The 27552-nt window shown below is 40.8% G+C and overlaps 1 protein-coding gene across 4 annotated transcripts in view; it reads left to right on the top strand.

The window, feature by feature from the left end:
* Window positions 1-21339, top strand: part of CEP350 (centrosomal protein 350) — a 149648-nt gene extending 128309 nt beyond the window's left edge. For all 4 annotated transcript variants that reach the window (XM_072733260.1, XM_072733261.1, XM_072733262.1 and 1 more), the window contains 4 exons: window positions 56-463; window positions 559-705; window positions 3920-4042; window positions 17443-21339. In XM_072733260.1, coding sequence (XP_072589361.1) covers window positions 56-463; window positions 559-705; window positions 3920-4042; window positions 17443-17607 — 843 coding nt within the window. In that variant the 3' untranslated portion in view covers window positions 17608-21339. The remainder of the gene's footprint in view (window positions 1-55; window positions 464-558; window positions 706-3919; window positions 4043-17442) is intronic.
* The last annotated feature ends 6213 nt before the right edge of the window (window positions 21340-27552 follow it).

The raw sequence follows: 27552 nt of genomic DNA, 5'->3' as shown, positions 1-27552 counted from the left end.
TGAGTGATCTGAGGTCACTAAATGGTGGTCTATCTGAATGGTTCCAATTCTGTAGGAGAGTCCAGTATTTGGTGCCAGTGGGCAGGAAGAACTTGCGAAGAGACTTGCTGAACTTGAGATCAGCCGGGAGTTCCTGAGTGTGTTAGGAGATGATCAAGATTGGTTTGATGAAGACTTTGGTTTGAGCTCTTCTCACAAGATCCCCAAAAATAAAGCAGAAGAAACAATTGTACCTCTAATGGCAGAACCTAAAAGAGCTCCCCAGAAGCCATGTGAAACACTATTGGCAGTCCCACATACTACAGAGGAAGTAGAAATTCTGGTACATAATGCAGCAGAAGAACTCTGGAAATGGAAAGAATTAGGTCATGATCTTCATAGCATCAGCATTCCTACAAAACTGCTTGGCTGTGCCAGTAAGGGTCTAGATATAGAAAGCACTAGTAAAAGAGTCTACAAACAGGTATGTAACATGGAACGATAATTTAATCTTTGAATTTATTTCTGTTGTCTGAACTTTGGATTCTCAGCCATTTTGTTTTACTTTTCTCTTTCAAGGCGGTTTTTGATTTAACAAAAGAGATTTTTGAGGAAATATTCGCAGAGGATCCCAACTTGAATCAACCTGTCTGGATGAAGCCATGTAGAATCAACTCTAGTTATTTCCGACGAGTGAAAAATCCAAATAACCTTGATGAAATCAAGGTAAACTGCAAACTAGAGAGTATCTCCTTTTTTGACTTGCTATTCATTTATGCAGATCTATAAATGCCATGAAAACAGATACTCTTCTGTGTTATTCACCCTCTGTCCTCAAGGCCTGTCACATAGTGGGTATTGAATAAATGTTTGTTGATTCATTGAATCCAAGAGCAGTGGAGGAATGGGGTGAGTGGGAATCCTGAATTCTCAAGTTTTTGCAAAGCATAGTTTTAACAGTCATTTCCTGTGTGTGTGTGTGTGTGTGTGTATAATTTATAACATTTAAGTTATAACATTTAAGAAAAAATTAGGAAATAGGGAAATAAATTATTGTGATTCATTGGAGTTTTAGGTAAATTTTTGGTGATTTAGAGATAGATATTCTAGAATTACACGTGAAAAGATGTCATATATCAAACAGGCCAGCCCTAGACAGGTGTTACCTTTTCATCTTTGATTTTGGAGGTTTCAGATTAGTAATGTGGTTTTGAAATATGTGGGATAGTAATATGATTTATAAAACATATTATTATCTAAGAAGCCTCTGAAAAGATTAAGTACCCTAAAGCTACAGTAACTCCCAACAAAACTTTAGAGTCACAATGATAGCAATTCTCTGCCTATTCACATGTACAAATATATATATAAATATATTTATATATTTATACTGACAAATACTATATTTTATAATGCAAATTTATTTTATTAATCTATTAATAACAATGAATAAGCTGAAATAAGATAAAATACCTAATATATATCTGTATCTATAATACCTGTGTATGTGTGTGTGCGTGTGTGTATACACAGAATGCATACACACACGCACACACACACAGGTCATATAACAAACAAAGGTTATATTTCCAGTATAGTGCCTCTCAAACTGTAATGTGAGTATGAATCATCTGGAGATTTTGTTAAAATGGAGATTCTTATGCAGCAGGTCTGGAGCAGGACCTGAGATTCTGCATTTCTAACAAGCTCCTTAGTGATGTAGCTTCTCTTGACCCTAGAACCACTCCGAGTAGCAAGGGTCTGGAGTTGTATTTTCCAGACCTTATTTGATCATGGAAAGCTGATTTTTCCCTACAGTGTACCTCCAACTATAGTTGATCCTTGAACATTGTTGGCAGTTAGGGATGCCAACCCCCTACTCAATTGAAAATCTTTATGGATAGTCTACCAGAAAGCTTACAAGTAATAGTTAACACATACTTTGTATATGTATTATATACTGTATTCTTAGAATAAAGTAAGCTAGAGAAAAGAAATGTTATTAGGAAAATCTCAAGAGAAACTACATTTATGGTACTGGAATGTACTCAATTGAAAAAAAATCCATGTGTAACTAAATGGACCCACAAGAGTTTAAGAGTCAACTGTACTCATCTTACTGGTATATTTTTCTTAAAATCATCAAAGAGTAAAATACAGTCAAGAACATATACAATATTCTGGTGTATAATGTGGAGGCCTGGTGTATAATGTGGTGTATAATGTTAATTGCCTAAACAATTTAGTCTTTTTTTTATTAAAATGTAATTACCATATAACATTAGTTTCAGATGTACAACATAATGAATCAATATTTGTATATATTGTGAAAAGATCACCACAAGTCTAGTTAACATCCATCATCACATATAGTTACAATTTTTTTTGTGTGATGAAAAGTGTTTAAGATCTATTCTCTTAGCAACTTCCAAATATACAGTAACACAGCATTAACTATAGAAAGCTTTTGAAAATATTTTGTACTCGTAGAACACCAGTAGATGTTTATGAGATGCAATATATGCTTACATTGAAGTTAGGCACACTGTGGCCCACAGGCCAATTCCAGCCTACCACCTGTTTTTATAAATGAAGTTTTATTGGACCACAGCCACACCCATTTGTTTAAATATTGTCTATGGCTGCCTTCCTGCTATAAGAGCAGAATTGAGTAGTTGTGACAGAGACCCTATGGCCCATAAAGCCTAAAATTTTTATAGTTCGGCTCTTTACCAAAGCTTGCTGACCTCTGCTTAAATTGAAGTAAGTATCACCAAAAAAAAAAAAAAAAAAAGTTTGCAAAGATTAATTTTTTTAAAGATTTCTTTATTTATGAGAGAGAGAGAGAGAGAGGCAGAGACACAGGCAGAGGGAGAAGCAGGCTCCATGCCGGGAGCCCGACGTGGGACTCGATGCCAGGACTCCAGAATCGTGCCCTGGGCCAAAGGCAGGCGCTAAACCGCTGAGCCACCCAGGGATCCCGCAAAGATTAATTAGATTTTTTAAAAAAACTAAAATGATTTTCAACTTTAAGAAATAGAATATCAGAACCACCTGGAGAGGTTTTTTTTTTTTTTTTTTGAACACAGGTGTACTCCATTTCTTTCAGCCCTCCACAGTTAATACATCCATTAGTAAGAGAGTGTATGTGTATAGTGGTAGAGTTCGGAGACACATTGGTTTGAGAATCTTCTCAAATTATTCTGATTCATAAATGTATCTTTTCCTCCATTAAGGACATTGTTTGTTTTTTAACAGAACTGTAAAAAGTAGTAAAAACCCGAATTTATTAATAACAAAGAACAAATAAGTTGAAAGAAGGCAAGGCACATAATATATATCAACCATCATCAGAATGCATATGTCAATGTAACACACAGTGATGCTACCCACCAATATTCATACTGAAATAGCGTTTTGTAAAGTTTTTTCTAAGGGTGATAGTTTAAATATTGTTAGTAAAACTATCATGTTTTTATACTGAAATGTTGATTAATATTTTTTTAATTCAACAAATTCAGTCATGGTGCTTTAGAATAAACTATCCTAGCCAAAGCCTGTACTTTGCTCACATGGCATTTCCTCCAACATTTATATGGAATTTTTCAGATGCAGAGATTATTTTATGCTTCTGTTAGTAGTTTTGCCAGCTTGAAGTTAGCCAGTGGTAGTAGTTCTTGGGTAGAGGGGACTCTCAAGTGATTTTTCTTTGCAGATTCATCAATGAGTTTTACTTTTATATGTTGTGTAAAAACAAAAATTCTTTAGTGAATAAGTCTGAGCATTTGGAATGCTTGTGTCTTCAAATTGCTAAGTGGAACTGTAAGTGGGAGAAATTCTTATGATCTTGTATTATAAATACTATGTTAGCACAAATCTGCATCATAAGCACTAAATCTCAGGAACTTTGTTTTTGTTTCATTCCCTCTTATTTTCACAGAACTTCATAGCTACAGAAGTACTCAAGTTGTTTAGTCTTAAAAAGGAGCCAAACCACAAAACAGATTGGCAGAAAATGATGAAATTTGGAAGAAAGAAAAGAGACCGAGTGGATCATATCCTGGTCAGTGTATATAACTGAAATATTTTTTATTTTGACAGTCTCTTCTAAAATCAGAATGTGATTAGATTCTAAAAAGAAAGAGAAGAGGTGGCTGGGTGGCTCAGTTAAGTATCCTTCCTCCTGGTTTCAACTCAGGTCATAATCTCACAATTGTAGGATCAAGCCCACCCACATCAGGCTCTGTGCTCCGTGCAGAATCTGCTTCAGATTCTCTGTTCTTCACGTTCTATCTGTGTCTCTCAGACAGATAAATGAAGTCTTTTAAAAGAGGGGAAATATAATTGCTTTTAAGTCTATGATAGTAAAGCCTTAAATCTTTCATTTGCTGCATTTCTGCCCCTCAGTTTTAGGACTTGCTTTCTTTTGAACTTGATAGATGAATATTTAACTTAACAGTATTTTGTGGGTGTGGAGAATTTGAGAAAAAGTTGAGTGGATGCAAAGTTAAAGGTACTAAATTAAAAATAGAGACCAATAAAGATTCTGGGGCCAGATGGCCTGAGTTTATTTATTTTCTTATTTTTTTATTTTTATTTTTTTGATGGCCTGAGTTTAAATACTTGTTCTGCCACTTACCTGATGTGTAATCTTGGACAAATTGTCTAACCTCTTTATGTCTCATTTCCCTGTCTGCAGCCTACCAATACAGTTATTAAGAGAATTAAATGAGTATTTATATATGTGTGTATAGAAGAATTCCCTGTATATAACTCAATAAAAAACTAGTTGTTACTATTTTGCCATTATTATTATTATTATCCAGAGCTTTAGCTGGATAAGATTTATTCCATTTTGCAGTATATTTCTCTAGCACTAGAAAAAATGTTTATCAAGGTGCCTGGGTACTCAGTTGGTTAAGCATCTGACTTTGATCTCAGCTTAGGTCTTGATCTCAGAATCATGAGTTCAAGCCCCACATTGGGCTCCATGCTGGGCAGGGAGCCTACTTTTAAAAAAAAGAATATTTATCACACCAAAAAAAGAAAGAAAAAGGAAAGAAAAAAAAAGGTCTTTTATTCTTTTCTCTCTTCCCTAAAAGAATGTTAAGTAGTAGCAAACTTTAGGAAATGCATTACTTGATTCAGGTTTATCTCTAAACATTTTAATTCTGAACTTTCAGTCTTGTTTATATTTATATTCATATGATGAAAAACAAGTTTAATCCTTAATCAGTTTTCCCCAAGTATATGTCTTCCCATTGCTTCATTTGCTCAGTAACAACTATACTAGATAAACATTTATTTAATAGCTTGCCATTCTTTTTCATGCCTTTTTTCATGCATGAAAAGAACACACTATAAAACACAGTAATTATATGAGGTAGGAAGGAGTCATGTTATTCTGTTTTATAAATGAGGAAGTTTAAACTCAAAGATATTAAGTGACTTGCCCAGCAAATGAGAGCCAAGATTTTAACCAACTAGTTGTTCATAGATCTTTGCATCTCAAGAATGTGAACTTGTTCTCATATTTCAATAGTGGCTTAAAGTTTGAGTTATTATTAATTTCCAAGATGTTGCTTCCAGCACTTCTGTAGTAATTAAAGAAGAAAGCATGTCACGGGCGCCTGGGTAGTTTGGTTGCTTAAGCATCTGCTTTCAGCCCAGATCATGATCTTGGGGTCCTGAGTTGGAGCCCTGCATGATGCTCCCTGCTCATGCTCTCTGTCACTCTCTCAAATAAATAATTTTTTAAAAAAGATTTTATTTATTTGAGATGAAGAGCACAAGCGGGGGTGAGGAGGGGCAGAGGGAGAAGGAGTAGCAGATTCTCTGCTGAGCATGGATCCCAGCCCAGGTCTCCATCCCAGGACCCCAGGAGCATGACCTGAGCTGAAGGCAGAGGCTTCAACTGAGCCACCCAGGTGCCCCTCAAATAAATAAAATCTTAAAAAAAAAAAAGAAGAAAGCATGTCAAGAAGCATTCATTTATCCTTCTATCAGTTAACTTGATAACATCCTCTACCATCATCTCAGTGTAAACATTTGAATCAAGAACTGTACTAATTAAGGGCTGATGTGACAGTAGTAAGCAAGACAGGTATAGATCTTGTCTTCGTGGATTTACAGTTTGCTGTCAAAAACTAGCCATTTGATATATAATTTACACAAGTGTGTAATTCTAAATTAAACAATAAAAATAAAGGAATACAGAGCTGTTGTAAAAGCATAAACCAAAGGAAACTGATCTGATGAGGATGGTCAAGGCAGGCTTCCCTGAGGAGGTGACATTTGAGCTGAGATCTTAAGGATGAGTAAGCATTGCCTGAGTTCTAAGATAGAAGAGCATTTCAGGGGGAGCAAACCACATTTGCCAAGACCTGAAATAAGGAGGAGCATGGATTTGATCTTAAATGTTAGTGGTTGGAAGTGGCATAAGATAAAACTGGAGGGGTAGGATCTGCATCCTCCAGTACTTTGTAAGCCATGTTAAGGCTTTTGGATTTTATGATGAAAACAAGCTTAAGCTAGAGAAACTATAAGACCAGATTGGCAGTTTTAAAAATGCTAGGTGAATGGGACACCTGGGTTAAGCATCTGACTCTTGATTTCAGTTCAGGTCATGATCTCAGAGTTGTAGGATTGAGCTCCCCACTCAGCAGACAGTCTGCTTAAGATTCTCTCTCCCTCTCCCTTTGCTCCCCTAAAAATAAAAATAAATCTATCTTTTAGTTGTGTATTATTCTAAATATGTATGTGTATGTATGTATATACTGGGAGAATTCTTTAAAAGAACCAAGTGTGTGGAGGAAGAAAAACCAGGTAGAAGGATATTAGCCTATACAGCACAGGTGGCTGTTGTTTATTAAAGCAAAACTTCTTAGATAAGTTTATCTTGAGCACATGTCAAAGCAAATGAGGAAACTAGCATAGTGTGCCAGTTCAAAAGGACACAGAAAGTGAAGACTTACTATATCCAGCTTCCAGCTAGTTACAGACAGCTTTTACTTCACAAGTATATAAAAATGTCATCTTAATAGTCCAAGGATTAAATATATTGGAGGGAGAGGCAACAATTTGGAAGCATCCTCAGACTTGAATTATTAATCCGAAATGACAAGTAATATATCTCACAAGTGAAGAGTAAGCAGATTGGTTTGTGGCCCTTTATTAGATGTACCAAAAAACAAGAAACTGTCCTTGGACAGCAAAGGCTTTCAACAGTGCCATATAGGATCACTTACATAGAAACATCTGTCTCTCCAGCAGTTCTCAGAAAAGTCTCAAATAGCAAACAAAAATTTCTTTAGCTAGTATAAGATTATTATAACTTTGTTGAAGGTGACATCTGTGTATAACAATTCAAGAGATTTAGGAGTTGGGAAACAGTAACAATATATATTATGTGTATGTCCCCTTTGCTGGTCATAAAATACTTTTCACTTTGCTACAGAGAGATATAATTTGTTTCATGAGTTCACTCTATTTTTCTCCCACTCTTCTGAATGTGTAGCTAAATGGTACTGCTAGCTTCTTGAGTTAATTATTAAGAGATGCTTAATAAACTCCTCTCCCACAATTATTTAGCCAACCTGGCATTTGGAGATTCTAATGCTTTTGCACTCAATATTTTTTTAAAGATATATTTATTTATTTTGGTGGGGGGGGGCAAGAATGGGGGAGGGCCACAGGCAGAGGGAGAGAGAAATTTAAGCAGACTCCATGATGAGTGCGGAGCCCATCTCAAGACTAGATCTAATGACCCTGAGCCAGGAGCCATTTAACTGTGCCACACAGGTGCCCCTCAAAACAACAATTTTTTATAACACTCATATGAACCAGAAGTTCTTCCCTTAGTACAAAAGAAAAATCGTGTTTATTATAAAATAATCATGCTCATTTTAGAGAATTTACAAAATATTGATAAAAGAAAATCATAATAATCTCAGCATCTAGATAACTCCTAATATTGTGATGTATATAGACTTGGAGTCCTTTTATACAAAGAATTTTTTTAAACAAATGAGATCATTGTCTCTTTTTTTGTGATCTGATTCTTTTTACTTAATAAAATGAACATTTTTTATTTTCACTAAATGTTCCTCTATTTTATATCACTTTTAATAACTTTATGCCATTTTATTTTCCTGGAAATAAGTAATCCACTAAATGGATGTACCATTATTTTAACCAATCAATAATTTTTTTGTTTTTTTAAACAACAGTGTTGTGATAAATATCTTGCAGTATGAGATTTTTGTACTATTGTCAATAATTTCCTTAGAGTAAACTCCTAAAATAGAATTACTGATTAAAAGTATATGCAGAGGGATCCCTGGGTGGCACAGCGGTTTGGCGCCTGCCTTTGGCCCAGGGCGCGATCCTGGAGACCCGGGATCGAATCCCACGTCGGGCTCCCGGTGCATGGAGCCTGCTTCTCCCTCTGCCTGTGTCTCTGCCTCTCTCTCTCTCTGTGACTATCATAAATAAATAAAAATAAAAGTTAAAAAAAAAAAGTATATGCAGAATGTTAAGGCTTTCGTATGTGTTAGCAAAGTGTTCTCCAAAAAGGTTGTACCAGTTATACATACTCACCAGCAAGATACAAGAGTTGAGTTTCTCGCCTTTGCCAATACCTAGCTGTTACCAATTTTTAAATCTTTATCAAAAGAATTAGCTCATTTTGCTCTTTATAATTTTATTATTAAATGTGATTAATTTTTACCTGTTTATTAGCTATTCTAAATCTCTTGCATGTTTAATTATTAAATATTAATATTATTAATAGTATATAATGTATTATATATTAACATTCTTAAATATTCCAAAATTACAAAAAAGAACAGATAATGGTATAGAACCCCTTCCTCCTCTTCCACTGAGTCCAGTTTCCACCGTCCTAAAGTATGAACTCATAATCTCATTAACTTAATGTAAGCTCTGTCTTTGTCTGCAAATGTCTTTATTTCAGCTCTTACTCTTGAATTATAGTTTACTTAAGTATTGAATTCTAAGATGATAGTTATTTTACTTCAGCAATTTGAAGGTATTCTTTTATTGTAATCTGACCTCTCTTGTTGGTCTTGAGAAATCTGCTGACAGTCCTTTATGGGGAATCTTTTCTTGTTAGTTTCTATTGAAGGTTATGTGTGTGGTGTTTGTGTGTTCATTTTATAATTTCTCTGGATATGTCTAGATGTGGATTTCATTTTATTTTTCCTGCTTTGGACTCGCTGTACTTATTAAATCTGTGGATTCAGGGGGGATCCCTGGGTGGCTTGGCGGTTTGGCGCCTGCCTTTGGCCCAGGGCACGGTCCTGGAGTCCTGGAATCGAGTCCCACGTCGGGCTCCTGGCATGGAGCCTGCTTCTCCCTCTGCCTGTGTGTGTGTCTCTCTCTCTCTCTCTGTGTCTACCATAAATAAATAAATCTTTAAAAAAAATAAATCTGTGGATTCATATCTTTACCCAATTCTGGAAAATTCTCAGCTATTGTCTCTTAGAATATTGCTTCTCCTCAAGTCTCCATTTCCCTGTGGCACTTCTCTGGACAAGTTCTCTTTCATGGCTCTTAATTCTTCCCCTAATTAGATGCAACACTTGCTGCTCTTTTAAGTTCCTATTTGTTCTAGTACTTAAGATTTTCCTCTTTTCTCAAGATTTCTTTGTGCATTGCAAGTAGTTTTTGTTACATTTTATCCAATATATCTGTGTTTATATGAGAACTTTTTTGCATTATCTTACTCTCCTGTTTTTACTCTGTCAGTCTTGCCATCTAGTGGTGGTGGTGGTGTGGTGTTTTAATGCACTCCAGGAGTTTTTCAAATTTTATTTCTAAATAAGATTTGGATATTATAATTTTTTTAAAAGATTTATTTGTCAGAGAGAGAAACACTAGCAGGGGGAGCGGCAGACAGAGGGAGAAGCAGGCTCCCCACCGAGCAAGGAGCCCGATGCGGGACTTGATCCCAGGACCCTGGGATCATGACTTGAGCTGAAGGCAGATGCTTAATGACTGAGCTGCTCGGGTGTCCCTGGATATTATAATTTAAAAGAGCAGGAGAAGACAATGGTTAATATTTTGGTCAGCCCAACACTATAGATAAAATGAAGCCATCTGTTCTTATAAAATTGATGGGTATTATTGTTTTTCTAGAATTTTGACTATTGGTAATTTTGCTTAGGATCTTTAGTTTTTAAAGGTCCTGAAACTTCCTGAGCCTCATTTAATATTTTTGGATATAATGAACCCCCAAATACTTCCATGGATGTTAGTGAGAAAATATGGCTTAGCAGTTAAGAGCAAGATCTGTGGAATCAGACCTCTTACAAGGTTCCAAACTTGTCTCTACCACTTACTAACAATGTGACTTTGGGTAAGTTACCTCTGTGCATCTCAGTCTCCCCATTTGTCGAGTGGCAGCCTCATAGAGTTGTTGTAATGACCAAATGAGAGACTCTATGTGCTAAGTGGCATATAAGAAGCTCTCAAAAGTATGAAGTTATTAATATAATAATTTTTATTGATTTATAATCATTTTCTTACTTGATCCCCACCCTTCCTGTCTGCAAACAGCAGAGTCTAAATTATGTCAATTAGAATATGGGTCAGAAATTTGACTTAGTGGTATGAAATATAGAACTATGAAGATTTTTGGCTTTTCCATCTTTTTATTAAAAATGTACATGCCCTGGGACGCCTGGGTGGCTCAGTGGTTGAGCGACCGCCTTCGGCTCAGGGCATGATCCTGAGATCCGGGATCAAGTCCCACACTGGGCTCCTTGTGGGGAGCCTGCTTCTCCCTCTGTGTTTCTGCCTGTCTCTCTGTGCCTCTCATAAATAAATAAAATCCTTTAAAAAAAAAATGTACATGCCCTTCAGCTATGGTGGTTTAAATCTGCCACCTATGCTTGATTCTTGAGGATAAAGATATTTTGACTCAGAACAAGCACACGCTGTCACCTTTGCCTAAAGATCCTAACAATACTAGTAGATTTAATTCCCAGAATGTTGTGGCTCCATCTTTCTATATTAGATCATATAATGTGTCAGCCATATTGTCAGGTTTTTCAGTACAATTTTCTGCCAGTTCAGTATTTTCTTTCATCATGCTGGTTTGTCACCACGCAGTCCAGTGTGATTAAAAAAAAAATAAAAGATTATTATTAGCACAGAATTAAATCATGTGAAAACAGTTTAATTAGAAAAGGGACTCTGATGTGTATATGCATAAGCACTGTGCTTCACAACAGTTAAGAAAGAACTAGACAAAACTATTCACCTATTTGCCTATTGAATTATTGAAAAGGATCCACTGAACTCCCAGGGGCACCTTTAGCCAGTTCAAATTAACCCAATCAGTTATTTCTTATACACCTGCTATGTACTAAGCATAGTACTCTAGACCCTGGGAATGCATTAATGAACAAATCAGACGAAATGCAAGGAGCTTTCATTCTAGTGAGGGAGACAGATACACAAGAAAAATAAGGTAAATATATAGATGCAATAAGGGAATATTGGGGGTTGCAGTTTTAGATAGGATGTCTGGGGAAGGTCTTGCTGAGAGATGACATTTGCTTAAAGGACTGAGGGAAAGACAGCCAAGCACTCACCCAGGGGAAGAACATTCTGGAAAAGATACATTGGGCCTGGGGAAGGTCTTGCTGAGAGATGACATTTGCTTAAAGGACTGAGGGAAAGACAGCCAAGCACTCACCCAGGGGAAGAACATTCTGGAAAAGATACATTGGGCCTTGATTACTAGGGGAAGGTCACTGGGTGTGGAGCAGAGTGAAAGGGGTCAGAAATAGTAGGAGATGATGTTCCAAAGGTATTGGCGTGTGCGCGTTTGTGTGTGTGTGTGTGTGTGTGTACGTACGTGTACAGACGGCCAGATCATGTAGGGTCTAATAGGCCCTTATAAAGACTTGAGGTTTTACTCTGAATAAGATCAGCAGACATTTAACAATTGAGAGGAAGAGTGATATGATGTACATTTTAACAGGATCACTATGGCTGCTGTGTTAAGGATAGATTGAAGAAATGGTAGCAAAGATGGGAGCAAGGAGACCAGTAGGATATTGTGATAATCCAGGCAAGTGATAATAATGGCCAGATTGAGGTGGTGAGAAGTGGTCAGATTCTAGACATATTTTCAAAATAGAACAGCAGAACTGCTGATATATTGGATATGGCATATAAAAGAAAGAATGATATTAAGAATAATTCCATTGGATTGCTGGGAGCAACTGGAAGGATAGAATTGCCATTTGCTTATTTGAGAAAGATTGAGAGGAGCGGGTTAGGAAGGAATATCAGGAATTCTGTTTTGAACATGCTAAATTTGAGGTGTCTGATAAACATTCAGATGGAGATACTGAATAGGCAATTGGATATATCTGTCTGGAGCTCAGGCAAGAGACTTAGCCTGGAGATAGGAATTTGGGAGTCCTGGACATAGCGATGGCAGGCAGAGCCATGAGGCCAAGAGAGTGCAAACTAATAGAGAGGGGAGGTCCAACAACTGATTCCGGACACACTCCAATGTTTCAGGCATTCAGAAGATGAGGAAGAACCAACAAAGGAGACTAGAAAGGAGCAGCCAAAGAAGTAGGAGAAACCCAAGAGAGTATGGGGTCCTGGAAGCCAGGTGAAAGTGTTTCCAGGAGGAGGGAGGAATCAACTGCATGGAATACAGCTAACTGGTCAAGTAAAATAAGAACTGAGGATTTACCATGGGATTTAGCAATGTGGAGGTCTTTACTATCTTACATTAATATAAATAATCCGGGTGGCATGCCTGAGGTCAGCACTGGATTTCAGTAAGTTTCAAAAGAGAATAAGAGATTAGTGAGAGCAAAAGTGGACATTTCAAAGGAGTTTTTCTAGTAAAGTGAAAGATGGAGAGGGGCATGGTACAAGAGAGGGTTCTTGTAGCTTGAAAGAAATAATGCTGAGAGGAAAAGTTCACTAGAGAAAATGTGATGATGCAGAGGAGCAAGGAGAGGCTGTAGGAGCAGGGTCCCTGTGGTGGCACAGGCGGCATCCACACTGTGGAGAGGTGCCCTCAAATGGAACCTTAGCGCTTATAATTTGAGAAACTATTGTATTAAACCTTTCATAATAAACAGTTGCTTCCTCCATACAAAAATGTATAATTTAGGGGCGCCTGAGTGGCTCAGTCAGTTAAACATCTGACTGATCTTAGCTCAGGTCTTGATCTCAGGGTCGTGAGTTCAAGCCCTGCATTGGGCTCCGCATTGGGTGTGGAGTCTACTTAAAAAAAGAAAAGTGTATAATTTAGCTGTCATTGCTCAGACCAGGAAGGTCCCTAATCAGTCAACTGTACATCTGTCTGTGGCATTATTTGAGGTGAGTAAAACACAAAGAATGTTTTTTTAGGCAGAAAGGCCTCCATTAGCCAAAAAAAGAAATCTTTCAGCTGCAGTTCACATTCACTGTCCCTTTACCACTTCACAAGGACATTGATGAATTTGTATCTTAGGTTAGCTAGAAATATGATGAGCTATTTTTAGCAATGCATTCTCAAAGTAGATGTGATGTGGAATGAATGACAAATTAGACCAACTTTTGTATGTCCTTTATACACAGTAGGCTTGGAGAATCTCTCTACTGTAGGTAGAATTGCACTTAAAATGACAAATCCTGTAGTGAAAGCCCCTAGCTAATGATTGAATCTCCTTCACAGCTTAAAATCTGATGAAATACTAGCTAGATAGCTCCTGAGTTTCTACTTACTGTTGATGAGTGCTTTCTCCTAGAAAGCCTGAAAAGTTTTTCATATAATGAATTATAATTTACTTCACTCGCTTTTGGGTTTTATATGACAATTTTCATTCTTCCTGCATGCCTTTGAGACAGCTGTCATGTTGTACCTGAGTCCCTCCCTGTTAAATGTGGGTATCCTCTCCCCTTGTCTGATAGTGTTTTTAAGTTCCTTTAACATTTTCAGTTTTACCTCTTTTTCAGTTTCCCTCTTTAGACACCATACTCGCAATTAGCCATATAATATTTTGTGTATTGATTAATTAGTACAGTCATATCTCCTTTTTCTATTAATCCAGTTTATAATCACATTTATTTTTAACATCATTCTCATGAGACTCACAAAAACTTAGGAAAACCCCAAAACCAAAGGCTCAACCTGTGCCTTTGTAGTTATTCTAGGGGCCCAAATACAGGATTTTATTCTCTTATTCCATCATCTTGTTGAATTTGGCCCTTTGTTCCAAGCTACCAATACATTTTCAAGTACATTCTTCCAAAGTAGTTCTGTTTTTCGACCTCATGTTACCTCTAAAATTCATCCACGCCATTACCAAAAATGATGAACTGGACACAATCCAAAGACAGCCTTTTAGCACTCACTAAAAAACCCACATGCCAGATATTTATTTAACATTCTATTTGCACTGTCCTTGTCACTGGGAAATTAAAAATGAAAAATCTTGAGGAGCTCATAGCCTAGTAGGAGAACAGATACATAGAGTACAATTTCGCCAAATAATGAAATATGAGCAAGATAGATGAGGGCAGAGGAAAAAGCTCCTGAGTTGTTCAGGTGGAAACATCCTTGCAGGTTGGTAGTTGTTTTGTCCTTTAATCAAAAAGGCACAAATCCATTTAATTGACCTGTTTCTGTTTCCTCATCTTATTCACAAGGATATAGTGAAAGACCCTGCCATATGCTTGCTGAAATCTGGCCATATTTTATTTCCCACCTTTCTCTTTTCCACCAGCCTTATACCCTGTCAAAATAAAAGAAAATGGAGTTATTAGACTGACTTTTTAATGTAATTTAATTAACTTATATAGTATATATTAACTTGCCATATATGCCTAATACATGTGTAGGAGGAGGGGAAATGTGTAATAAAATAGAAGAGGCTCTAAAAGGGAGCCTCTTTCCAGAAGGAAAAAAAATGGAGGCAGATCTGCAGGCTCTGAGATTCCTTGGTTGCCATGTTGAAGTTCAAAGTTGTGCTTTGTGCTTTTGGATGGCCACAGGAAAATGGAAAGCATGATGTTGGTCGTCACCATCTGAAAGGGAAGTGGTTCTTGCTCTGAGGAGGAGCAAGGCTTTTGCTAAATCTGACACAGTGCTGTGGGGGCTTATCGTCTCTGTGCTGAGATAGCAGATCATGTCCTGAGCATATATTCTACTGTAAGGCCACAGATGATTTCATCAGGACCGTGCCTCCTAAATTTTGTCACCAGGGAGGAAATTGCTCAAAGAAAAGGTTTAATATTAAAGGCTGAAAAACTTAGAAAAAAGAAAGCTGTGCAACTTTGTTTGGACAAAATTCATGGGAGATAGGAAATCTTTTGTGGGGGCACACCTGTTAGCTCTCCCAGAACATGGTTTTCCCTCAACACTGGTTTGAGAAGTGTTGCCTCAGGCTGTTGTTTTTACAGCATCCTTCATGAGAAGAATACCAGCTCCTTGGTATGTGAATAATATTTCTTACACATCAATACAAAATGATGCTTTGATGAAATATAGGAAACTCTGAATTAAACAAGTTTCTTTACTGATGGACTTCTTTTTAATAAGCTAATGTACAATGTGAACCTCCCAGAGGGAGTTTTCTAAAACTTATTTGACTTTTTGGTGGCAGATCTGTTCATGGATCATAAATTAGGGAACAGATGAAATGGATATTTTGCAAATCCTTCAAACACCCTCCTCAAAGAGAGAGAACATGACAGCCATTGTGTCATATATTTGTCAGCCCTAACCAAGGTCATAGATTGGGAAAGGCTCTTCTTCCTTCATGTGCTCTCAAACTCCAAGGCGATATGGTCTCTCTCTCCTGAGAGTCTTCTTGGTTGCTCATAACAGGAACCAGAGTACAAGTTCCTGTTTTCACGTGCTCTACCTTTTTTGAGATGAAGTTATCATGGCAAGTCAGGCGTTTGTGGTCGCATGACTTTTTCACCAAGTTAAGACTTCTGGTTAGAGGACCCCTCACTGCGGTTGACTTCACTGAATTCCTCACTAGATTGGGGTTTACAGTCCACTTTCTCCACCTGGCCTCCATGCCACACACAGTATCATTGCATACTATTAAGTCTCATATGTTTCTTTTCTGAGTATTTTTTTTTTAAGATTTTATTTGTTTATTTGACAGAGAGAGAGAACACAAGGAGGGGGAGTGGATGACAGAGGGAGAGAGAGAAGCAGGCTCCCAGCAGAACAGAGAGGCCGATGCGGGACTTGATCCCAGCACCCTGGTATCATGACCTGAGCTGAAGGCAACCGCTTAACCAGCTGAGCCACCCAAGTGCCCATGAGAAGTCTTTAAAAATTATAAACAAGCAAAAAATCTTGGACATTTAGTTCTAATTTGATTAGTTTGGGTTTACCTTAGGAATTCCAAAACCGTAAAATGTAATTAATATTATAATAACATTGTATGGGGACAAATGCGAGCACAGCATAATATATGGAGTTGTTGAATCATTATGTTGTACACTTGAAACAAATATAACATTGTGTGTCAACTATGCTTCAATTTTTTAAAAAAGCAAGTATTACATAACTGATACGTTTCAAAATGATTTATTTTAGAGTGAGAGAAAGGGGACAGAGGGAGAAGTTGAGAGAGAATCCCAAGCAGACCTCCTGCTGAGTGTGGAACCTGACACAGGGCTCCATCCCATGACTCTGAGATCATGACCCAAGCCAAAATCAAGAGCCAGTTAGTCAACCAACCGAGCCACCCAGGCACCCCACATGACTGATTTTTAAAATAAACTTAAGCAGGGATCCCTGGGTGGCACAGCGGTTTAGCGCCTGCCTTTGGCCCAGGGCGCGATCCCAGAGATCCGGGATCGAATCCCACGTCAGGCTCCCGGTGCATGGAGCCTGCTTCTCCCTCTGCCTCTCTCTCTCTCTCTCTCTCTGTGTGACTATCATAAATAAATAAATAATTTAAAAAATAAAAAATTAAACTTAAGCAATAATATATTTTAAAAATAATATTAAACTTCACTTATTTATAATACTCTAGAATCACATTCAGTATTTTCTTTGGATATATGTATTTTATAAGTGTAAATCCATATATCTAATAATTTACATTCTTCTCTTCCCCTTAAATCCTTATACACATTCACTTATGTTGTCATAGAAAACATACTTGTAATTCTTAATATCTATAAAATCCTGGAATACTGTCAAATTCCATTTTGACAGATTTGAAGCCATTTCGACAGTTTTGAAGGCACTTTTATTTGGCAGTTGAGGTTTTTCAAACTTACAACTTTTAAAGGAGTATTGATATCATCATATAAACAGCCTTTTTCTCTAACTTCCTTGAGCTGTATTCTCATGGATGGGAATATAATTAATATGAATATATAATAGCAGTACAATTAACTTTCTAGCTTTTATGTGACAGTGACTTTTTAACCTTTCTGTTCTCTAAATTCTAGGTCCAGGAGCTCCACGAAGAGGAGGCACAGTGGGTGAACTATGATGAGGATGAGTTGTGTGTGAAGATGCAGCTAGCTGATGGGATCTTTGAGACCTTGATCAGAGATACTATTGATGTTCTGAATCAGATCAGTGAAAAACAGGGGAGAATGCTACTTGTGTGACATCTTGCAAATAAATCGAACACTGAGTGCTAACATGAGTCCTGGGCCTTTCTGCCTCCTGATACACACCCCATCTCCATCATAGCAAGAGCGCTTCCGGACTTGTTACCTTTTCTTAAAGACTACTGGTTTGGAGTTCATGGGACAATACGATATATCTGGTATGACAGCCTTTGCCTTTAGAGACTGTCCACTGGATTAGTTGGTTATTTTCAGTGGGCATGGTTGCACTCCTGATGTTGACACACAGTATAATCCTACACCTCTTGTTAACACCCCTACTGGGTCTCAGCTGTGGGCTGAAAACACCAGACTGACCTCTTAGCTTAGACTAGGCTATTACTTTGTTGAGGCTGAAGTCAGGCAGGAGAGGTATATAGAATTCTGCATCTTACCAATTTTGAAATGTAATCCTGGTCTTACACCGTGAAAGTCATAAATGGACATTATAGTCTCTAAACAGTATTAAACCCCTAACCACTTCTACATAGGCAAGTCTAATAACGTGTGCCTATTTCACATTCTGGAATTCATTTCATTTCTTTTTGAAGATCATTTTCTTCCATTATTGCAGTTGAGCAGCACCAAGTGGACTGTCGAGTTCACAGAAATCCATGGTAGCCTTGCTTTCTGAGCACCATCTAAAGAATTTTAAACCTTTGCATTATTTTGAGTTTTCTCTGTGTGGGCATGAAAACAAAGAATGCCCCCACTGAAGACGGGGCTCAAAGGACTGATGCAGGGCTGGGTCTTCTCCCCCTTCTTCTCTCCCTGCACTTTTCTTACTCCTTCTGAACCTCTACCAGCTGCTCCTAGAATCACAGATCCTCAGGACCATCTCAGGCATCCAGGCATGGCAAAAGTGGAAATAATTCATTTTGGCCTTCAAACTTTCAACTCCCATCTCTCCCCCAAGAAGTCAGAGACGCTGTTACTTGAATGATTTAGGAAATGAGTGTGTGCACCAAAGACAAAAAGATATTGTCTATCGTTCATGTGCTTGTTTTGCGCTATGGAACATTTTTTAATTTATTCTGAGATAAATTATTAAGTTGAAAATGTGTGTCCCCATTCAGAAGTGAGAGATTCTTCTTGTAATAGTTAAACTTCTGTCTTGAAGTTTCTGTGGTTCATAGTCTTTGCACAGGAAATCTACGGTTTTAAGAAACCCATACACATATCGAAGAAGGCAATTTAATTCAATGAAAAGAAGATGAGCTTTTCCAAGATCACCTGCAATAGCAGGAATGGAATAAGATGATTAAAGACACTGTAAAATTCAGTTCTGCCTCTCTTGCAGCATTGCTTCTCACAACTATTACCTGTACCTGAAAAAATATATATATAGACGCCAGCTGCTACATTAGAGCATATGTGATGCTCTCCAGGACCTCAGTACCCTGCCTTCTTGACTGATTTCTCTTAATCAGTCCTGCCCTTCTTCAAGTAATCCAGAAGAATGTGGATAATCTTAGGCGTGAATGTAAATGCCTTAATATTGAAGGTCCTGATTAGAAGCATGATATAAGACACCCACTGGATTCATATTTACAAATATCCCGGAATGTTAATAGCTTCAAAATATGTTAGAAAAACCCCAAAGATGGTATAATCTTTAAGTGTGCACGTTCGTTCATTTCTGCATCTTTCCTCCCAACCTGCCTTTGCGTCTCAGATGTTTCACTATGCACACTTCCATCCCTCCTTGGTTTCATCTTGCCATCATGAGAAACTTAGCGAAATAATCATTGGAATATTTGCATTTTGCACAATGACTGGTATGATAGCTCTTGACAAATAAGGAAAGCACTGAAATGTGGTGATTGGGTCTCGGGAAATGCGCAGATTGATGTATCGCCAGCATTTCTTCTGGGCTTTTGATGTTGAGCTCTAGTCTTGTAGCCATATGAGCAGATCCACTAAGAGAAGCTAGGGTTTCTTGGGGTTATTAACCAGTAGTGTGGAGATAGTGTTTTCACGCTGGCCAAGGAAAAGCAAAGGCCTTTCTTTTTAGTTTGTGTTATTTGGAAGACAGAAAAACATCTTGTCTACACCCTTTGGCTGTTTGTAGGATTACATTGTCCTTAGGATACTGAAACTTTACAGCTGCTATAAATTTTTTATAAGTGAATATGAAAATAATATAATAGGAATATAGGTTGTTTTTCTACATTCTCATTATTTGGACCTAAATCAATTTTTAATAAGAAAGTTAATCTTTACTCTTTATGACATTATGATTCCAGAAAAGGAAAAAAATAGTTAAGTGTGTGGAGTCAGCTATCCGGACTTGGGGTTCTGTGGTGAGGATGCGGCCGGGACCATGTGTTGGCCCCCCTCGTGCACTCCCGCTGTCTCCACTGTCTTCAGAATCCCAGGCTCCAGATGAGAGGCAGCAATCAATCCGTCTTACTCCTTGTTAGAAATGGTTGTCCGTAGTTTGGTAGCAGAAAACAGAGGAATCTATAAGTAGCAGATTTCTTATTATTTTAACTATTGGATATAATTGAAAGGTGTTTATTGTTAGCATTAGAATTGGTGACTATGGATACCCAGCCACTCGTTCCATATTGGGATCTTTTTAATCAAGCTCTGCCTCTTAATCAAGAATCTAAATATTCCCTCTTTATAATCTTTGTTCCTTCTCCCCATGCTCCAATCCTCTTTCACTCTTTATTCATAATTCCTCTAAGAAAAAGATCTTTGCATCAGCAGTAATATCTTTTAGAATAGCACTATCAGAATTTAGTAGTAAACCAACATAGAGGCTTCAGATTTAGTTCTGAGTCCAAAATAATTTGTGCTATCCAGGGTTCTGAACTCTGGGTTACAAGTACAGGGTATAGATTCCCTCTTCAGGTCTAAACAGGAATTTTTATTCTAGGGAAAAGTGGGAAGAGCTCAAAAGTAGTTAATAAGGAAGGTAATTGGTTTTTCTTTTACCCAAAAGAAAAGAAAATTCCTTCTGTGACTACAGGTCTCTGAGAAATTATCTTTCAAAAGAGATTTCATTGCTCATAAGAGTGTTGTGGCCTATTGATAAAAACAATTTTGTTCACTTTCTTGTCTTGAAAAAAAGTGGCCTTAGCTTTTTGCAATACTTGAATAAAGTGTGTCCTCGCACAGCATTAGAGACTCATAACTTTTCTGCAAGAAGTTCAAACTTACATCTTCTTTTACTACCTTAAGAATACTAGTGAAGAAAACATTAATTCAAAGAGCAAATGATAGAAACTACAATGATGTTTAATGCAAATTGTAGGAATTTACATGTTTACAAATCATCTTGAACTGGTTGTGCAGCAATTCAATAAAATATCTTTGTATTATAAAATGTGAAGAAAACAATGTAAACTGATGTAAAGGAGGTACTGTCATTTTAATTAACCTATGTTTAATAGCTTTTCCTTCCGGACTTTGCAAAGCCTTCTTGGGAAACACATTGCAAAGCATTCTCTGGGAGGCCTGGCCTCCGTGTGTGTACTGTACTGTGCAGACATGAAAAACAAACCCGTTTACTGTGTACGTGTAAATAGCCTGGGCTTCAGGCCATTTTCAGCCAATAGTCACATCCAGTGCAGCTTTGCACAGAAGACTTGGGGTGTGGTTTGTAAGTATGATCTGTAAAATAAGTGGGATGAATTCCCATGTATACCTGTGTAAATAGATTTGTTAACTGAAATGTACTTTAAGAAAAGATAAAATCTGTAAATAAACTGATTTATAAATTAATTTTGTGTCACGTTGTCTGTTTTTTCAGCTTTTGAGCTGAGATCAGAGAGCCAGTCCCTGTGAAGTTGTGTATGGGATAGAGCATGTGTGCTCGGGCCGCGGGGGAAGGCGTGCTGTGCGTAGGAGCTGTTCCCATGGTTTCTAAACGTCATTGCCGCATACGTCTGAGCAGCCTGGGCTCTAATATTCATCACTCGTGTGTACCATCCTCGAGCACACCTGCATGTTCTGAGCACTGTGTCGAGTTCTGGGGCAGAGGCAACAGAGATGGTCCCTGAGCTCATGGAGTTGGAAGTCTAATGAAAGAGTCCTCAGAAAAGAATTTCAAAAACAATACATAACAAATCTCAGTTCTGCAAATGAAGGACACACAGGGTTTGAGGCTATATGATAATAAGAACCCAACGGGTGGGGATGGGTTAGAGAAGGGCTCCCTGGTAAATTAGAACTTGGTGTTCTATGGGCTTCTTCCCTGTAATTCATGGCAAACATCTTTTCTCCCAGATGACTTGAATTCTGAGCACCCTTGCAAGATAACATACAGAAAAGTCGCAATTAAGTGGGCCACAAAAGAGCGCAACCATCTGATGACTAGGTGTGGAGGCTATAATTTATTTCTAGAAATACAAGCTTGGAGAAGAATGGAGCTAGAGATCTAGAATAATAAAAGAATTTCCAAGATGGAAATGTATGGCATTCAGGGTAATGAATCCTCTCTGGCCCAACAGATTAGAAGTAACCACCACGGTCTTGCCTGAATTCCTCTAGGAGCCTCCTGATGACCATCCCTGCTGTGCCTTCAATCCCTACACAGCCAAGAACATTAAAGGAATTCTCAGAAGAGGACTGGCCCCAAACTGCTGCAGATTCTAAGAAATCCTTCTGACTCGTAGACGAGCTGTATATGTGCCCACTATGTGCCACATACTGTGTCTGGTGCTAAGTAGACACAGTAGTAATGACAGGTTGAATGGGGAGAAAACCCCCCAGATATCTTTATCCTTGACTCCAAATATGTGAAAATGGCAGATAGTGCTGGTAGATGGCAGAGCAAAGAATGGTGAGACCAACATGGATGAGATCTACTGTGGTGAGTGAATGCTGGAGAACCAGCCAGTGCCCTACAGAATCCCAGAAAAGCTCAGAAATTAAACACAGTGACTGCTGCTGCTGCAAAACAAAAAGGTGTGAAACATGGGGACTCTTCCACCATTCACTGGGTGGCCAGGCTACATGTGGCCAAGGTTAAAAGGCAGATGAGTGGCATCCGGGGAAGAGACCAGGACACGAGAGTTGCTCACTGAGCACAGACACCATGCACCCCCGGCCCACGCGGTACAGCGTTTCCTTACTGCTAGAGGGGAAGTGCACAGGATCCAGCCCCTGGTGACGCCCAGGGCCCCCTGGGCCAACAGGTCCACTCTGCAGAGGAGTGGGAGGTGTGGCTGCACGCACCCCACGTTGTGCCACGGTGGACAGAAAGCTGGGGCTGTGCCTGAGGGCTACGGACGCAGGCACTTCAGCAGAACAAAGGAGCACAGGTGTGAAGCAGGGACAGGTATCCCCACACAAGGTGATGAGCAGCCCAGCACAGGGACGCCCGGGTGGCTCAGCGAACGAGCATCTGCCTTTGGCTCAGGGCATAATCCTAGAGTCCCAGGATCGAGTCCCACGTCGGGCTCCCTGCATGGAGCCTGCTTCTCTCTCTGCCTATGTCTCTGCCTGTGTGTGTGTGTGTGTGTCTCATGAATAAATAAATAAAATCTTAAAAAAAAAAAAAAAAAAGCAGCAGCAGCCCAGCACAGGCTGTCGGCCTCTAGGTCTTGGTTTAGGGAGTGTGCCGGGCCCAAGGCTAATTTTATGAGCCTGTGCAGGAGGCAAGAGGCTGTACGACTGCCTTTCCCAGGAGTCCACCCCACGAAGCCTGCTCAGCCACTGACAGCAGATAAGGCACATCACATCCGGGAGGACCATCGTTTGCCCCAACGGTGGAGGTGGAGCTGGGTCCCTGAGCCCCCGAGCCCCTGAGCAATGCACACGAATGCATTCCCAGAACCTTCCGTCATTCTGAGACATTTACCAGAGTCCCCAGGAGAACCAGACCCCAGACGATGATCAGGCCTCTCTGGGGGACGGTCCTCAACCAGAAATCTCCAGAGCCTGGCTGAGGCCAACCGAAAAGATTAAAAAAATGAGTGTGATAACCATCCCACCTGAGCACAGGCTTCTCCTTCCCCTGCACTGTGGATACGTCCGCAGCAAGAGGCGCCGGCAGGGCACACGAGCCCCCGTCCTGCCAGCAGGTAACTGAAGGCCACTCGGGTGTCCATCACTAGCTTGGCTAGGGACTTCCGTGCTGCTTTTGGTCTAGAGGGAAGTCCAAGTCGTTGTGTACCAGCCAAGCCATTAAAATGGGAAAGTGAGACAAAAGGAACTTTATTCCGGGATGACAAATCCGGCATTGTTGGAGCTCGCCTCCTCTCCCCACGGCTGGGCTGGTTCGTGTGAGTGTCGTGTCGTCGTGCCAGGCGCAGCAGAGGCTCCTGTAGGAGGGAAAAGAAGACAAGTTCAAGTTCCCACCTCGCTCCGCCACTGTGAGCCTCCCGCGGCCCGAGATGCTCTTGTTACTGCCTCCTTAGGACCCACCGCCCATTGCTTAACCCAAATCTTCTGGCCCCATCACCCAACCTGGGGAGGGAAGCCACAGTCTGCACGAACTTGATCTTCTGACGTCAGCGGCTCGAGTCTCAGGTCCCAGAGTGACCCGGAGAAGCCTGGGGCCCTGAGGCTCTTTTGCCCCTTCCCGCATTTCCCTGGTGCCCCCCTAGAGTGAGGCACCTGAGGGTACTGTTGCCTCCACGTTTGGACCGGGAGGCCCCACGGTGACACCACTGTGGCCCCGGTGACACGTCACAGCACGGGGGTGTGCCCCAGTGGGAGAGAAGAATTGTTGCGCATCCTGAGGCCGGGATTCTGCTGGGGCAGCCTCCTCAGGTGGCTGCCTGGCCTTCCGCTCCGAGTATCGGCCACCACGGGCCAGAGCCTGCTGTCAAATGTTCAGTGGCTTTCCTTTTTTCTTTTTTTAAAGATTTATTTAGTTGAGAGAGGGAGAGAGCGAGAGAGGGACAGAATCACAAGCAGACTCCCCAGTGAGCATGGAGCCCGACGCAAGGCTGGATCTCAAGACCCTGAGATCACGACCTGAGCTAAAATCAAGAGTCAGCCGCTGAACCAACCGAGCCACCCAGGCGCCCCCTGTTCAATGACTTTTCTCAAGCAGAGATGCCATCTGGTAAGTTGGGGTTCTTTTTTTAATGGCGTTTGTACAGTTGCTGTGTAAGCAGCTCACTGTGGGGCATTTTCCCCAGTCTGTCTGGGGGTTATAGGGGACATGAAAGCTCTGCTTATGTCACAGGAACATGTCTGTCACTGTATTGGGGTAGGGGGCTATGACTTCAGTGTCTTGATTAGACGGGAATTTTGTTGGATTTTTTTTTTAAGCCACAATAGTGATCTCTGTGTCTATATGGCACCACACGGTGAGCACCTCTGGAATCCAGGTCTGGGGACTAGTGGCCCACGTGGGCAGTGTGCCATATTTGTGTGAGGCCTAAGCCCGCTTGCCATGGCTCTGTTCACTATGTTGCATGGGTGCGTTCAGTGCGGGAGTCACACGACTGTATCTGGTTATCTTTAGCCTTATCTTTAGCCTTCTGGTTTTGGCCACTGTTGATTTGGTGCAGTGGATCCGACGGGTGATCATGGTGGTTTGCCAAGCACACGTTGAGTTGGCTCACAAGTTCCATTTGTGTTTTTGTTAATGGTTCTTTTTTTTAATGGTTTTTTACTATAGGCATTAATATGAGTGATGACTAGGGTTGGGTTGGGTTTTTTTCCCAGTCCACAAGCTGTTGCACGGTCCCTGTCCTTATGCAGGGGGAGCCCTCACATACAGCTAGGCGGTTCGTAAAGGCCCATGAATCTGTAAATAAGTCGCAGACCTACCCAGGGAGCGCTGTGCAGCCATCATTATCCATGGTACACAATTTGGCCCGTTGGGCAGGATGTCCTCATCTGGTCTCAGTTAAGAGGTGGTCCTCCTTGGAGAAGGTCATCCTTGGAGAAGGCGGCTACGGTGGCCCAGATGACTTTGCCAGGTTCGAGCTTTGCAGCTGGGACATCCTTGAACTGTGGCCCCACTTTGCAAAACGAGACACAGGAGCGGCCCCTGCAGCAGTGAAGCCTCCGCTGTCAGAACAGCTATTCGGTTATGGAGTCGCCCGGCCCCTGGGGCCCGAGTGGGCTTGACCTTGCTTGTACTGCTTTTCCTTAATGGAGCAGCTTTGTTGAACCTGCCCTGTTTTAGTAGTGGGATTAGTGGGTGCTCACATGGGGGTGGGCCGCTGAGGCCTTACGGTCACACAGGTTGTCAGGCTCAGTGTCAGGCAGCCTGTTTTCAGTGAGGCCCAACATCATGCTAGAAGCTGCCATGTGAGGGGAGGATGCCCAGCACCTGCCTGCCAAGTGGTTTATGTGCCCAAGACCCAAGGGACCAAGGCACCTCGACGGCAGTCTCTCGTTAGGGTAGGAGTGGATGAGACCCGCAGGTTCATAAAGCTGCTGGGCTCCTCTGGCCCCATGGCAGGGCCTCGTGTGCTGTGTGGGCCCCGGGACCTGCTGTCAGAGGCCCCATTCAAAGGAGCCACAGTGCAGGTCTCCTTGACAAAAGGGAACAAAAGAATAGTGTGATGCACGGTTCTTAGTAGCCACTTAGGCCTGCCAGTCGGGGAGTCTCTTTTTTTTTGTCACTAGGAACTGTCTAGGACAGTAACCTCTGCTTGCTCCTGTCAGGAATGTGTTTCTGATGCCTGGGCCATGTGGCCCCCCAGAGCTGCAGTTGTCGAGCAGGTCCCAGACCTTAACCAGGGTGGACAGCCCGGCCTACGTGTGTCATTGTTGCCATGACCTTACTTGGGGCCAGGTCAGCTTGTTTCTGAGTTAGGCAGGCAAAGAGGCTGTCCTCAGTCTGGTGATGACAAGCACTCCTGGAAGCAACTGGGCTGGCTTGTCACAGATCTCGCCCTACCCACTGCTGGCAGATGGCGGGGGGGAGTGGAGGTTTCCCTGCAGAGCCGTGGCGGAAGTACACTAGAGGCCGTTCCCTGTGAGTGCCAATGGGTCCCGAGTCTTATCCTGCTAAGGGATTGAGAAGAAGATATTGGCCAGATCAATAAGAGCATACCAGTCTCCCAGGCGCACCATCACCACCCAGGTGACTGCGATGACATCAGGTTCTGAGGGACCAAGTTCTGAGGCACCTCAGCATTTACTTTGTGGGGACCCACTGGTGGCCTCAAGCTCCTGAGGCATTTTAAGGGGCCACATTGAGTTGTTCAGTTGCAACAAAGTGGTAGGTAACGTTCCTGCCTACAGTAGGACCTGAATTAATAATGGATTGTTGGGGGATGCCTGGGTGGCTCCCCAGCTGCGCACCTGCCTTTGGCTCAGGTCGTGATCCCGGGATCCAGGGTCAAGTCCCACATCGGGCTCCCTGCGAGGAACCTGCTTCTCCCTCTGCCTGTGTCTCTTTCTCTTTCTCCCAGTCTGTGTCTCTCATGAATAAATAAATAAATCTTTTTAAAAAATGGATTGTTGGTTTTTTTTCACTTGGTATGTGGTACTGCTTTTATTGGATATCCCGTTGGGGTTTGGGTGACTCAGGTGGCAGGCTGGAGTGGCGGTCCCACTGTTAGGGCTTGAATTCTTTGTCATGACGGGACATCCACCCTCAGCATGTCAAATGTGGCCCAGACGTCAATGTCTATAACACTCAGTGATGGGACCCATGATCACTGGCACCCAAAATGGCCCAAAGGTCCCACCCATAAGCACATGTGAATCTGTCTGCCACGGATCACCAAGTCTGTCCACAAACTCCTCAGTGTCATCAGTTAACCATTATCCCTACGAGAACCTGTCACTGCTGCTGTCCTTTGAGTGCCAGTATCTGAAAGCTCCATAAAAGCCTGAATCCTTTTTTATATCCTGACAGAGGTATAGGCCCACGGGACCCTGGTAGGGACACAGAGACTTAGGCCCATCCTTAATGGTGCCACTGGACCTGGGGCATTTGGGTGTCAATGCTCCTTTACCAAACAGACATACTAACCAGGCTGCATGGGACTCCCCTGGCTCTTGTCCATATCTGTGTTT

The sequence above is a fragment of the Vulpes vulpes genome, chromosome 13 (assembly GCF_048418805.1).
Source record: "Vulpes vulpes isolate BD-2025 chromosome 13, VulVul3, whole genome shotgun sequence".
Lineage (NCBI taxonomy): Eukaryota > Metazoa > Chordata > Mammalia > Carnivora > Canidae > Vulpes > Vulpes vulpes.
The sequence above is the reverse complement of the archived record's forward strand: the minus strand, read 5'-3'. Positions and strand labels throughout refer to the sequence as shown.